General features: G+C 39.8%; 1 protein-coding gene across 1 annotated transcript in view; it reads right to left on the bottom strand.

Moving 5' to 3' along the window:
* Positions 1-23: 23 nt before the first annotated feature.
* TMPRSS7 (transmembrane serine protease 7) overlaps positions 24-14,185 on the bottom strand; it is a 45,894-nt gene continuing 31,732 nt past the window's right edge. The window contains exons 11-18 of the mRNA XM_071572592.1: positions 9,706-9,842; positions 8,756-8,863; positions 8,019-8,129; positions 6,816-6,932; positions 4,712-4,889; positions 4,270-4,538; positions 2,429-2,565; positions 24-200 (exon numbers count right to left, since the gene is read on the bottom strand). Of these exons, the coding sequence (XP_071428693.1) occupies positions 30-200; positions 2,429-2,565; positions 4,270-4,538; positions 4,712-4,889; positions 6,816-6,932; positions 8,019-8,129; positions 8,756-8,863; positions 9,706-9,842 (1,228 nt within the window). The 3' untranslated portion in view covers positions 24-29. The remainder of the gene's footprint in view (positions 201-2,428; positions 2,566-4,269; positions 4,539-4,711; positions 4,890-6,815; positions 6,933-8,018; positions 8,130-8,755; positions 8,864-9,705; positions 9,843-14,185) is intronic.

Here is a 14,185-nt window from a genome sequence, read left to right as displayed (position 1 = left end):
TGCTTTATTCCCCAAGAACAGTTTTCAAGCTACAAGACTGAAGGCACATATTTGTGAATCCATGGTGCAAAATTTGACACTCTTGTGTAGACACCTGGGAAATTTGGTCTTCCGCATCCATAACCCCAGCTCACAATGCCAGTCAAAAACCATTTTCCATCTCCATTGCTTTGACATGACAATGGTCCGCCAGAATCACCCTAAAAATAAAAGATTGAGGTGTATGTGTTTACAATGAAATATAAAAACTGCATGAAAATTCACAGGAGATATTTTGTCTGCATAATTCAACAGTGATTATATTTTCATATTCATACAGTTCAAACCATTGACAGTTTGGTTTTTTTAAAGCAGATAAGATTGCACAGTTGTATCAAAGTTTGCTCTTTCACAAGAAAGAACTTCCAAAAGCAAAAGGTGAGTTGGCAAAATTCTAATTTTTTGCAAGAGAAGTGACTGCCTTACATACATTTTGCCAGAGCTAGAAAACTATTTTAATTTTATAGAATGTTAGGAATGTAGGTTAGAAGGGACCTCTTCCTGGGTGCCTTGGTGGCACCTGCTGCTCAAAGCAGGATTAAACTTTAATTGCCTCACAAAAATGTTAAGAATTTAGAAGAAAACTTTTTCCTTCTTTGACAATTAAGATTTTACATTTAGTAAGTCAAATTTTCAGTTTTTTCCCCTCTAATTTCTAGGACAAAAGCAAAGTGGAAGACCAGCATTTTTCAAAAAAACAGGAATACCATGTTTTGATCAGCTCTAACTGGCAGACACAGCCACAAATCATTTGCCCTTACAACCATGCAGACAGAAGACCTGTAAATTATGCTTTTCCTTGGCTATATTTTGAGTGGCCACACAGATAACTGCAGCAACAAATTCTCCAGTTAGTGAAAACTATGCTTAATATCACTGGGTTTACTAACCTCTAAAAAGCAACTGGTGCATTATATTCCCTCAAAGCCCTCAGAGCCATTGTAGTCTGCCTGACTTTTACATAGATCAGTGAAAGCTAGAACATTGCAGGTCTCCATCATAAAAAATGCTCTTATTATTATTTTAGCAGAAAACGTACTACTATTTTAGTATCATAGAGTCATAGAATCAATTGGATTGGAAAAGACCTCCAAGATCATCAAGTCCAACCCTTGGTCAACTCCAGTCCATTTACTAGATCATGGCACTCAGTGCCACGTCCAATTTCAGTATAAAAACCTCCAGGGATGGGGAATCCACCACCTCCCTGGTCAGGCCATTCCAATGCCTGATTACTCTCTCTGTAAAGATTTTCTTTCTGATCTCCAACTTAAATTTCCCCTGGCAGAGCTTAAGCCTGTGCCCCCTTATCCTAGTGCTGACTGCCTGGGAGAAGAGACCAACACCCACCTGGCTATAACTTCCCTTCAGGTAGTTCTAGACAGTGACGAGGTCACCTCTAAGCCTCCTCTTCTCCAGGCTAAACAACCCCAGCTCCCTCAGCCTCTCCCCATAGGACTTATGCTCCAGTCCCTTCACCAGCCTTGTTGCTCTTCTCTGGACCTGCTCCAGCCCCTCAATATCTTTCCAGAACTGAGGGGCCCAGAACTGAACACAATACTCAAGGTGTGGCCTCACCAGCGCGGAGTACAGGGGAAGGATCACTTCCCTGGTCCTGCTGGCCACGCTATTTTGCTCTGCAGCCACTCTGTGCCCAGCCTGTAGTGCTGCAGGGGATTGTTGTGGCCAAAGTGCAGGACCTGGCACTTGGCCTTAGTGAACTTCATCCCATTGGAATCAGCCCATCTCTCAAGTCTATCCAAATCCCTCTGCAGAGCCCTCCTGCCTTCCAGCAGGTTGACACTCCCTCCCAAGTATTAAGATTATATAAGTTCAATATAATATAATATGGCACATATTATACCGTCTCTAATACGCAATTTTATATAAATATATATATTTTATATATATGTATATGCACAGTTTTACTTCTGTTCACTAGAAGAACTTTGTATTTATTATCTTTCAGCTTTTCCAGATCAGAAATATTTTACATTTGAAAATTTATGCCTAATTGTCATTGTCTCATTATACAGTCCAAGTTGGAAAGGAGAGATCCTGAACTGAGACAAGCTAGTTTCTCAGTTGCTTCTTCAACTGAGAGCCTCTTATACAAAAAAAATTGCCAGACTTCAACTTGTAATTGGTACTTGCAAATTGATTGGCTCTTGGCCTGCATCTGAAACTTAGTGATGCTACTCATGCACATAAAGCAGCAGAACTCTGAAAACACCCTGAGGACAGATTTGCTGACAGACAACTCTCATATTGCTCTTTTTCAGAACTGAAACATGCTGACCACAAAGGGTCTGCCAGTCAATTCTTTCACCTCATCATACAACAATGAAAGACAAGATATGCTCTATGCAAAATGTGCTGAGATACATACTTTACATCCATCCCTTTTCCCAGACAATAGGCCAGCACAAAACATCCTAGCTGTGATAATCCCATATGTGGAATGACATAATGTCTGGTCAATAATTTCTACCTCTGCTTTCTGTAGAACTGCTGAGCCTTCATCATCTGGAAAACAAATTCAAATCAGGGTAATTAAACAGAGCTTAACATTTTACTCATCTACTGAAATACAAAACAAGAAGTCTTCAAAAATATCCACAGATACTTAGGCCACCAATTTTATTCCAGATTCCAAACAAATGCAACAGAGCAGAAAGCTTCGTCTAAAAGGCAATTTTATAATGTGGTCTTGGTCCTTTAGATACACCAAATACAATGGCATAATCACTAGGGTTGACCAAAGAGTCTTTTCTTTGCTTTTTGCAAAATGTCTCAAGAATTCTTAACTTATTTTTTTTTATCTTTAAAAGGAAACAGGATTTTACAAAGATATTTGGATCATCATGTGACAGATTTGCAGTTAGGGCAGTATATCTGAAGGACCCACATCCAAGATTAGGATGATGAGTCAGAGTTTCAGAATGCAAATTTTGGCAGCATAAAGAGCTTGAGTATTTCTCAAAATTTGGTTCTCTCTGTCTGAAAGATTTGGTAAAACACCTCTTTCCTGTAAGCTATATATTTTCAGAAAAAGAGAATTCAGTCAAATTGTCCTCTACTTTTAATGCAAAAGGTCCAATCTCCTCACCAGCTGATCCTCTCAAAGTCTGATTATAGCCAAAGAAACCTCACTTATATATATTCAATATATGTACATAAGTACTGGTTTGCATCAAAAAACTGTTTCAGTATTTGATAAAGCTAGTAGGTAATAAGGTTTATTTTAGAATTACTTAAAAGACTGAGAGAGAAGCCACAGCATGCATCTTATCTCAGTTAGGTGGGTGCCATTGGTTTTCAGTCATATATTCTCTCACAGCTATTTATAGAGCGGCTGAATGTAATTTAGCATGTGGGAGTCCTGGCTGTGAGCAGCAAGTCTAAATGCTGGAGGTTAATTACCCGCTCCTGCCACCTTGCACCACACACTTGCCTCCCCTACAACCTGCCAAGAGCAGCAGGGTGGCTTGGCCAGCACAGTGCCAGCAGCCCCAAGAGGGCAGTGAGGCTGCCCCCAGGCGGATGCAGCCACCTGGGCCACAACCCTGTAGGCAGACCTGGGGCTTGGTATGGTGGCGGCAACAAGATTTACACCAAGGGAAGCCATCACACCTACACTGGAAGGGCTTTAGGAAGGTGGCCATGGGATGGGCAGAAGGTACCACCATTTGCACAAGGGAAGAGGCAGGTCAGGACAAGCTGATGGGAGGGCCAGACCTACTCCTGCCCTGGTGTAGTCCACAATTACAGTGTCAAACCACATTCTGAGGATGGAGCTGGCACCTCACAACCAGGATTGGCACTACAGGGCTGCTCAGCCTGCAGAGGATGAAGGTGGGAGAAGTAATTTCATCTCCCTGCACCAAGCAGCAAAGGCTCCATTTAGGCATGCTGACACACCTCCAAGGGTAATAAAAAGCAAAAAACAATACCATGTTATTTCAGATTAAGTATAGCTCCCTGCAAATCTTAGCTAATGACATGATCCAGAAGACCTGCAGATCCATTGGACCAGTAGCCAATTTTCCTGAACATATGAAGGTACATGCACAAGGCACCAGCAGTGCTAAGGCATGCAGAATGTAATAGTGTTTTGAGTTTTCTGTCCTATGCACAAAAGCTGGTGTCCTGCACACACACACACCCAGCTATGAAGGCTGCTGTTTACGTGGGAAAAACAATTAGCTCAACTGAAGGCATAAAACTCACCTGTTTCCTGCTTTTGGCCCCAACCTGTTATCCAGCACTTGTCACCACTGCGGACTTTATGGGACAAGGGAGGCACACAGATTGGCTGGATGACATGACTCATTGTGTCCGGCCACGGCCTGCTCAGCTGCAGCAGTGCAATGTCATAATCATAGTTCCTGCTGTTGTAGTATTCATGGACTATTATCCGTCTCACCGCAGATACAAACTTTGCACGGCCTTGCATTTGCATCCCCAGGTGGGCACTCCATGCTCTGGGGTCAGCCAGCCTGCTTGGGAGTAAACAGTGAAGGTATTTCTTTAAAAAGTACCCCAAAACATCCTCTGACAGCAGGGCAGATGAAAGGGTGTGGCAGTACTTCCATGCAGTTTAAACTGAGATATAAAGGCATTTGTGGATGCTGGTCAGGTTTGGGACGGGGTTAGAGGGAAGACCGCTTACTTGCTCCCTTGAAAGCAGTGAGCTGCAGTCACAAGCCATTCTTTAGATATCACTGATGCTCCGCAGTAGGCAGCTCCCACAAAATGAAGGCTGACCTGCCAGGGCCATTCACCTTCCTCGGTGTTTGAGCCACCTACAATCCGAGAGATGAGACTGCTGATCTTGCTACTTCCACAACCTGCAAGGGATATTTTAGGTTATAAACTCCATCCTCAAGTGCTTTTCTTTAATGAAGGGGCTTCCCACACAGGGCATGAAAGAATCTTGCTGTTTGAAATGTTTTGAAATCTATTTCCTTGTCCTGAATCAGAAAACTTCTCTATTTGGCTATTCTATTACCGAAACAAGAGGTGACTCCAAGTCAAAAAAAAGGCACTAGTCTGGAAAATTTACCACATTCCTTTTCTAGCTTCGCTACAGGAATTGGTCTCTGAATATTTGTTATGTCAGCAATGTCAGAGGATTCAGTAAGAATCCCAATGAATATATATAAAATAGACAATACCTCATCTCTTTTTGATGCAATTGGCCCTGACCTGAAAGGACACCATCAGTAAGGAAGTTCAGCATCATCAGAATATTTATTTCTTGCCAAAACAGGGGAATGATACAAGAAAAATGTATGTGGTGGTTAATCATTCATAACTTCAGAAATAAGATGGTCCAATCATTAATTTGTATGGAAATAACTGACAGTCTGACAATACTGTATATTACTAACAGGTGAAGAAGTCCTACCTCAGCACAAAAAGCTGTCCTCTGAAAACCAAGGAAGAAAAGCCCTTCTATAGGGCCTCGTGTCCACCCCCAGTGCCTGCACATAAAGCTTCTGGTCAAGAGTTTTAGTCCCACACTTGCACACAGAAGTGTTAATATTTCTCAATACTTTCCTGCTCACAACCAAAAAGTCAAATGCAGCACTAATGTTTGCAAACAGGAGTAGTCATATGGCTACTTGATACAAGGGAGGTGCTGGCAGATTAGACACAGAGGTAGCATGCCAGAAGCAGCTGAGGGCCAGGCAAAATCACAAAATCATAGAATGGTTTGGGTTGGAAGGCACCTTAAAGATCATCCAACCTCTCTGCCATGTTCATGGACACCTTCCACTAGATCAGGTTGCTCATGGCCCCATCCAGCCTGGACTTGAACACTTCCAGGGATGGGACATCCATTTCTACAGGCAACTTGTTCCAGTGCCTCACGACCCTCACAGTGAAGATTTTTTTCCTTATACCTAATCTAAGTCTACCATTTGTCAATATAAAGTGATTCCCCCTTGTGCTGTCAATACACGCCCTTGTGAATAGTCCCTCTCCAGCTCTCTTGTAAGGCCCCTTCAGGTACTGGAAGGTGCTAAAAGGTCTCCCCAGAGCCTTCTCTTCCTGCTGAAAAACCCCAGTTCTCAGCCTGTCTTCATAGAAGAGGTGCTCTAGCCTTCAGATCATCTTTATGGACTTCCTTTGGACTTGCTCCAACAGGTCTATGTTATATACTTCAAATACCTGAAAGTATTCAGTTTAAGCAACTAATTCTAATCCCTCTTTGAATGCTACCGTGGTAACACTCATCTGTTCGCTTTACAGCAAAGCAAACTGGAAAGGTTGTACAGAGTTTACTTTAGGAAGATGTGAAACTAGACCTTAACTTGATACTGTGAAATACTAGGGTCTTCACCATCAGGAAGAGACAGAAAAAGTAAAAAGTTTGTGGGTTTTATCTCATTGCATCTGTATCACACCTGAAGTGCAAATTAAGTCTGCCTTAAGAAGTACCTGACATCGCTTCAGGCAGCAAAAATGCTGCCTCACCAGCTAGCCAAGTTCACTCCGCAATTAATCCTGCTTCCCTAATCCTTAACATAGCTTAACATAAACAGCTGTTTAAGACTCCTCGCACCTATAAGCTCACCGTCCCACAAGAACATAGGAAATTCTGCTACCAGACATGAAGTAAACTGATAGCCTATCATTACCCCACTGTTAAAGACAGAATGCAATAAAACCTCAGTACCTCCAGCATGAGTTGTACCCACTCCAAAAGAGGAAGGAAGAAATGGCTTTATATATAAGTTCAAAAAGATGAACGTTTGAGAGGAACTTACTGCAGCTGCTTTCATCACTTCCATCAACACAGTCCACAATCCCATCACACTTCGCGTATTGTTTCCTAATGCAAATGTTATTCCTACACTTAAATGTGTGGGGTTTGCAAGGAATACCTGAAATAGTTGTGAAGGGAAAAAAAAAGAAAATTATTGGCCTAGCTTAACACACAAAGAAACGTCTGTGCAGAAATAAGGTTCATACATGTATTAATAGGAGGGAACACAGCAAAAAAAGCAATTTGACTGGGATGGCTTAAGTCAAGCTCTAATTAGAATAAACTATTCAAGTAAAACTACATCTATACTAAGGTGTGCATCAAGTTGGTCAAGCTTGAACAAAGATTTCCTCCCATCCTTTCCCATAGCACTAATGAACATAGATATAGCAGCAAAAATTTAGACATAGAGTGTTAAATTAGAAAGAGAAAACCTTCAGGATTCTGGAAAAAAACCCTCTCCTTTATATTTCAGTATTAAATGTGAAATGAAAAATTGTAGTGAAAGCAGTTTTATTAACTGCATTCAATAAAACTGAAAACCCCAACCTTGGCATTTTCCTTTTGCCTTATGGCTTGCAATAAATGAGGCCACTGAAACCCAACCTCTTTTTCTTGTCAACACACAGAAGTATCCACTATCCATTTACACAGACTGCCCAGTCAGACAGGTCAAAAACTTTTCTTCAAAAAAGTCACTTGCAGGACTTATCAGTTGTGCTCCCTTTAATGTCACAGAGTTCCTTTATTCTCTAAAATCCAAGAAATATTTATTCAAAACTTTCATGGGCTGACTGCTAAATTAATAGCTTCCATAGCATTCTGAACACATTAACCTTATAACCCTGAAAAATTGCTCCAGAGAAGCTATTATTTTTGTAGTTATTTTACAGATGGTAAAACAGATCCAGGAATTAATTTGCACAGCTTATGCTTTAAAGAGATAAAAGCAGAGATTCAAGCTTCAGATTCCTAGATCCCCATCCTGCACCCAAAGTGGTTAATTCTTCTGCCAATTTGTTCAAACAGGTATTCATGAGCTAATTTTTAAAAAAGAAATAGTTTTAAATCAATAAAGACTTGTTTCTAAGCATTTTAGAAAAATAAACACAATTACATAGTGCTTCTTAATGCAGCATCCAGTATTCAAGTCAGGGGTAGATAGATAAGAGAAGAAAAAAAATATTCAAGAGAGCAGCCTTACTGTGAGTGCAGTTCTGCTCATCTTTTCCATCCTCACAATCACTTACTCCATTGCAGGCAAGCAAGTTATCCTGTATTGCGAAGCTGGAGTTACAGTTCCACTCAGGGACAACTTTAAAAACATAAGTCAAATCAGGCATAGAAGCACGCTTGTAAATGCTAACACTACCCTTCTGACTATGTCTGGGTACCACATTCTTACCTTAACAGCATGGTACAAGGATGGGTGTGAGTGTCACATTTTGTGGCAGGAAAGAAAGTGGAAAGGAGTTCAGCGATCTCCCCAGTATGCATATTGCCCCAGGCAGAGTTGCCAAAGTTGTAACCCAGTTTCACTATGGACGTCTATTATCACTTTCATCTACTCTGTTCACTCCCATTTGTCATTTGTCCACAAAAATAAAATAATCTCAAAATGAAACAGAATTTACTAATGATTGCCAGTGTTTATGGCATAAGAAAAAACTAAAATATAGTCTATTACAGCATTTTTGCACATCTAAATATCTTCCCTGTGCTCTCCAGTGCCATACCTTCTTCATTCTTGGTTTTGTTCCTTGCCAATTAACTATTAATTAAGCACTGGAGACTGATTATTAGTCTGTATCTGGACATAAAGGAAGTTGAAAACATTTATTTCCCCCCTAAAAAATTTCACCTTGTTACAGCTGCCTTCTAAGACAAGAAGATTCATTCATTGGGTTTTCCAGTCAAGATCTCTAATAAATGAATACAAACCACAAAAGAGTTCATCACTTTCATCAAAGCAGTTGTTTATGCCATCACAGCGCTGCAGCTGCTGGATGCACAAGCCAGTAGAACACTTGAAATATCCAGGTGGACATGCTGGATGTTAAAAAAAGGAAAAAAACCTTCAAAATTTTCTCTTCCAAAATATTGCCAGCTCATTTCAATTTACGTCACCAAGCTGTTACAAGAAATTATAAAGTTCATCTAAATTTAATACCTTGTATACATTTCCATCACTTAAACTAAATTCAAATGTTGAAAACTAGCATTTAAAAAGAGGAAAAAACATCCTTAAAGTTCCAATTCAGCTATTCCTGGAATATGTATCACAGACTCACTAGGGCTGGACCAAATCAGCCAGTGTTTTGTGGCACAACATGAGACCACTTAGAATGCCATCTTCTTTTAGCGGACAGTCTCACGTCAATAAGCAAAATTTGAAGCACTTCACAACTTTGGTAAGCAACCTGCATGGAACTGAAGTATTAACTACATAAATCCTGCCTTTTAAAATAAACATGAAACAAGTAATTGATTATTTGGTACTCTCTGTTCCTTACCTAGAAGTCTTTGTAGTAATAGAAACATTACAAACAAAATGTTGGGGTTGAAAACAAAAAAGAACAGCAGACTTCAATTGACTGCACCATGGTCATAGACATGAAACTTTAAGGACTGTGCAGAAGTAGAACAGATTGTATATGCAGGAAACCAGAGCATGCTGCACATGCCCGCAAATCTTAGGGATACAGCCTTGATGAGTTAGAAGAGGCTCTTTGTTTGCCCTCTATGTAGTAAGATTAAAAAAGAAAATTAGCTAAACCCCAACAGATAACTTTCTTAAGTCCTAGTGGATCAAAAAAAAAAAAAAGAAAGAAAAAAGCTGCTTGCCAGATCTGAAATGCAAAGTGGGGTTGAAAAGATAAAATCCATCTTACGCTGGCTGATGTTATAGCTGCCATACTCCACCAGAAGTGGTTTCTCAGAGACCTTCGAACTGCACTGAAGCTCAACATTGACAGCAGAACTTGTAATGTGGAAGACTGTTTGGTGATCAACATAGTGACCGCAGTACCTAAAAGTGTTCAGTGGAGTACTAGAGCAGTCTTCACATGAAAATTGCCTTACATACAATTTAAACATCAACAACACTGAAATTCAGCAATACAGTTGGCTGTGATATTTTAATTAAGAACCCAAACCTGAAGCAGTATCCAAATTCCTAAAAATGCCAGTCGTAATCCTTCGTAACCACACACACATAAGTACAAAGTTTTGCCAAAATGTCTAGAGGAACTAAGATGTAACAAATTTATCGAGACCAACATGGGTACTTTTGTCACCACTTCTGATATCTGTTTTCAAAGGATTTGGATTTTTGAGAAGACTCAAGTAAGTTTGGTGGGAGGGTAAATGCCAATGCAGGGGGAGAGCAAATTTAGCTTCTCTGATTTTGAGGTTTGCTCCCAAAGAACAGTGCAGAAAGAAATTGGCATAAAATTGGTCCAACTTCATTGAAGGCAGAGAGGAAAATATTCAGGGAAATTGAAAATATTCTTATGTAGTCACCAGCCAGCCCTTCTCCACCATTAACATTCTGGAAATTTACCTTGGAATATTGCACCTTCAAATAATTCGTCTTAAAAATAATCCCTTGGGTGCGCATTTACTTAAAGCTGCCATTTTGGGAAAGAAGTTCCTTGGACTTCAGCCTAGATGCCACCTGGTTCAGAGAAACCTACATTTTCCTTGATGCTATCATATATTTAATTCATCTGTTGCTAATGAATTTCTAATGTCCGTTTCTTCAAAGATGTTGCAACTAGCATTTAGATGTAACTCTGGATGGGTGGACACAAAAAGAAACCCCAAAACAAACAAAAAACCCCACAAAAAATATACAAACTAAACAAAGCAAACAAAAACACAAAAAACCAAAGACCAAAACAAAAACAAAGACTCTTTAAAAAGGAAATGGTTGCTGCATCATTATTTAAAAATTTGAGACAGTTTTAAATGCAGTAAACCAGTGAACATTGACAGCACAGGTTGTTCCACAAGCAGAAAGAAGGACCCTCTCTTCTGTTCAACAAATCACCTTAAAATACAGCGTTTATGAGAAAAACAGTTGGCTTTCAGATTCCTGAAAAAAAACCCAACAACAAAAATCAACAGTACTTATGAGTCTAAGCAGCTTTAAGAGCAGAAGAAGCTTAGCACTCTTTTAGCACTCTTGGCACACACACTTGCTTGACAGCAGTGTAAGGACATATGCTGCCTCTAGAATGAACACAAAGAATATGAAAATGGATTCTTGTATTGTTAAATGAACTAGTGCACTATTATGTAGAGACAAATCTTTCCCTTGTGTATTTTGGCCACATCAGACATTGCACCAGGACTAGTCTTCATCTCAGTGAATGTAGAGAAGTTGGTCAGTGATTTCCATGTGAATAGGTGCTGCCTCCATGGCTGGTGCATCCCACAGAAGTATGCTACAGGGAATGGACATGCTCATTCATATGTTTCCATGTATGCTTTATTTCACTCTACAAAAATGAAACATCCTGTTAACAGATCTTGGAGATTCTGTTCCAGCAATGCAAAAAACAAAAGAAGAAAACAATTCAAAAAAAGCGACATCCTGAATGCAGATGCAAAGAGTCCAGTTAATTTTACAGCTTTCTAGTTGTTATGGGTTTAGCTGATAGGCCTAAATTTAGGCTTTAAAGTTCACACCAGGCCTGGGATTGTCAGTTGACTTGAGCTGAGCTGGGCTAGCTAACAGCTGACTTCTTCTAGCCAATAATATTGTATTCCATACCATATTACGACATCATCTCAAGAGGGGTAAAATCCAGTATGTGGGAGTGGCTTCCTCAGTTGTATTATGGCTGAGGTACAGACAGGACATAGTGCAGCTCCTGTCTTGCTAGAGCAGGCCCTGCTGTTCCTGCTGCCGCTGCTTGCATTTTGTTTGAATTCAGGGAAGTAGAAACATTTTGTTGTTACTCTTTCTGTTTCTTGCTGGGTGTCTTTTAGAGTGCTTATAGATCCAGAGTAATAAACTTTGAATTAACTGGGGAGTGGGAGGTTATTTCTTGTTATAAATAACTTGTGTAAGTGTGTGTTATATTGTAGTTTTCTCTTAATTTTCTCTTTTCTGTATAAATACATATAGTTAGTTTCAGCATAAACCTAGTTTGGAGGGGTTTTTTCCTCTCCTTTTTCTCTTGGCTGGTTGGGGGTGAAGGAACACTTTTTCTCTGTACTTGTGCAGTTGGCATTTTGCCAGCTCAACCCAAGACACTAGTATAGAAAAATGAATTGTAAAAAATCTCCCCAAACCCCAACCAAACAAAAAAGCCAAAAAACCTCAAAACTCTGCCCCAAAACTCCCAAACCAAACAAGCAAACAAAGAACCAAACCCAATCCTACAAAAAGCCACAGCCAAAACACCAAGAAGAATGGAAGAAGAGTCACGGAATATTCCAGGTTGGAAAGAACCCACAAGGATCACCAAGTAAGTCTATTAAGCCAATGGCCCATGTAGGGATCAAATGCACAAACTTGGTGTTATTAGCACCATGCTATGCAATCTCAGCTATGCAATCTCAGAGTGAAGACTTCCTACCACAGGAAATCTAATTCTTACTTGTTTAAGTGTCTATCTCCAATGCTCCCAACCTAAAACAGCTTGTTTAAAGGGCATAGCAAAATGCCACCTAACCTTCTGATGCCCCTCAATTAGCCCATGGACATTTTTTGCTTTTCTCCTCCTGTCAATAACTTAGATATCTTCCCTCCAAACCTTAGCACCATTTAAAAAAATTTTCTAGTCTGCATTGCCCACTTGTCAGCCACATGAAAAAACACCATCTTGCCAGAAGCAGCGGATATCCCTTCCCATCTATGAAAGAGCTGAAACAGATACATTGAGGGAACCATCTCGTGTACACAGAGAGAAATGCCATATGCTCATGGGATTTGTAAAACAAAGCTACAGATCTTCAGGAGCCTTCTGGTGTTTTACTTGTCCTATCTCCAAGCCCAAGGCAAATGGAGGTTGCAAGGCACCGTCTGCAACTTTGTGCCATTGCTACATTGACTAATTAAGGGGATCCTATCCTCTCTGTTGAAGGAGGGAGTGGGATACTTTTTCAGGGTATGAGCAGATAATGAAAGACATGCATCCTGTCGCAGAAACAATGGGATGTTGCATCAACAGTTTCAAGAAAAATAAAGCACTGTCAATATCTGTGTTCACCTTAATCTCTAATGACCTTCTTAAAGAGATTAGATATTTCTGCCCCTGAGAATTTCAGCAAAAGCAGTTCATCAGCTGTATCTTCTTTGACTAGTGCAAAATTTGTATGTCCACTGGAAGAAAGACAAGAAAGAACTGCATGGTTGTGTTTGGTGTCTCTGTGTAGGTAAAGCTGGCCCTAGAAGTCTGAAGGAACCTTATCTGCACCATCTTCTTGGTAGCAGCCTTTACTGATACCAGTATTCTGAGGCTTCTTAACATTTTTTACCTAACAGAATATGCATCCTATAAGCTGCAATTGCATGAAGCTGAAAGGTGGGGGTACCCCCTGTTTGCTTAACCATAAAAATGGGTGGAAAAGAAAATAAAATATCATAAAGTTTCATGCTTTAAATGTTATTATTTTTCCTTGAGAAGTAAACATAGAACAGAAAATCAGCAATTCAAGACCCATATTTTCAGTGAAAAAGACACTTTCAAAGGAAAGTTTGTCTTGGTCTACAAAGTCATCAGCAACTTACAACAGAAATCAGGAGCATGTGTTCTTGTGCAGTACTTCAAAAGTAACCCTGAGTACACTTCTAAGGGTCATACTCTGACATTTGATACCATGAAATGTATAAGTGGTAAGTTTATAGAAAAACTTCTCTTTATAGATAGAGAGTCCTTACAATGTGAACCATTATAATTTTTTTCCTCCAGATTTTGCCTTTATTTGATATATCATCCATCCCACATATCCCAAATCAATCCAATTCTGTCACAAAAAGAACACTAAGCCCCTCCCCAAACACACCAAATGACTATACTTTTGACTGGTACTTTTGTGTATCCATCTAGTCCAGCAACCACTTTACAACAAGAGACAATTTTAGGAGCTTCAAACTGAATTTTCTCTATGTAATTACAATAAGGTATCAAAGAACAGAGAAAGTTTTCCTCCTCTTTGTAATTCTTTCAATTATGCTTAGAGGCCTAATTGACTTTGCTTAGTTTCAGTACTGAGTTCAGAACTCAGTTTCAAGAACAATCTTACTGAGGTTTCAATTCAAACAAAATTAAAAAAAAAAAACAAATTCCCATGTCCTAAATCTAACCTTGCCTCGTGATCCACCATTTGAAAGATAATCTAAAAATTAAGGAAGGAATG

The sequence above is a fragment of the Pithys albifrons genome, chromosome 1, assembly GCF_047495875.1.
Source record: "Pithys albifrons albifrons isolate INPA30051 chromosome 1, PitAlb_v1, whole genome shotgun sequence".
Taxonomy (NCBI): domain Eukaryota; kingdom Metazoa; phylum Chordata; class Aves; order Passeriformes; family Thamnophilidae; genus Pithys; species Pithys albifrons.
This window is presented reverse-complemented; position numbering and strand designations above follow the sequence as displayed.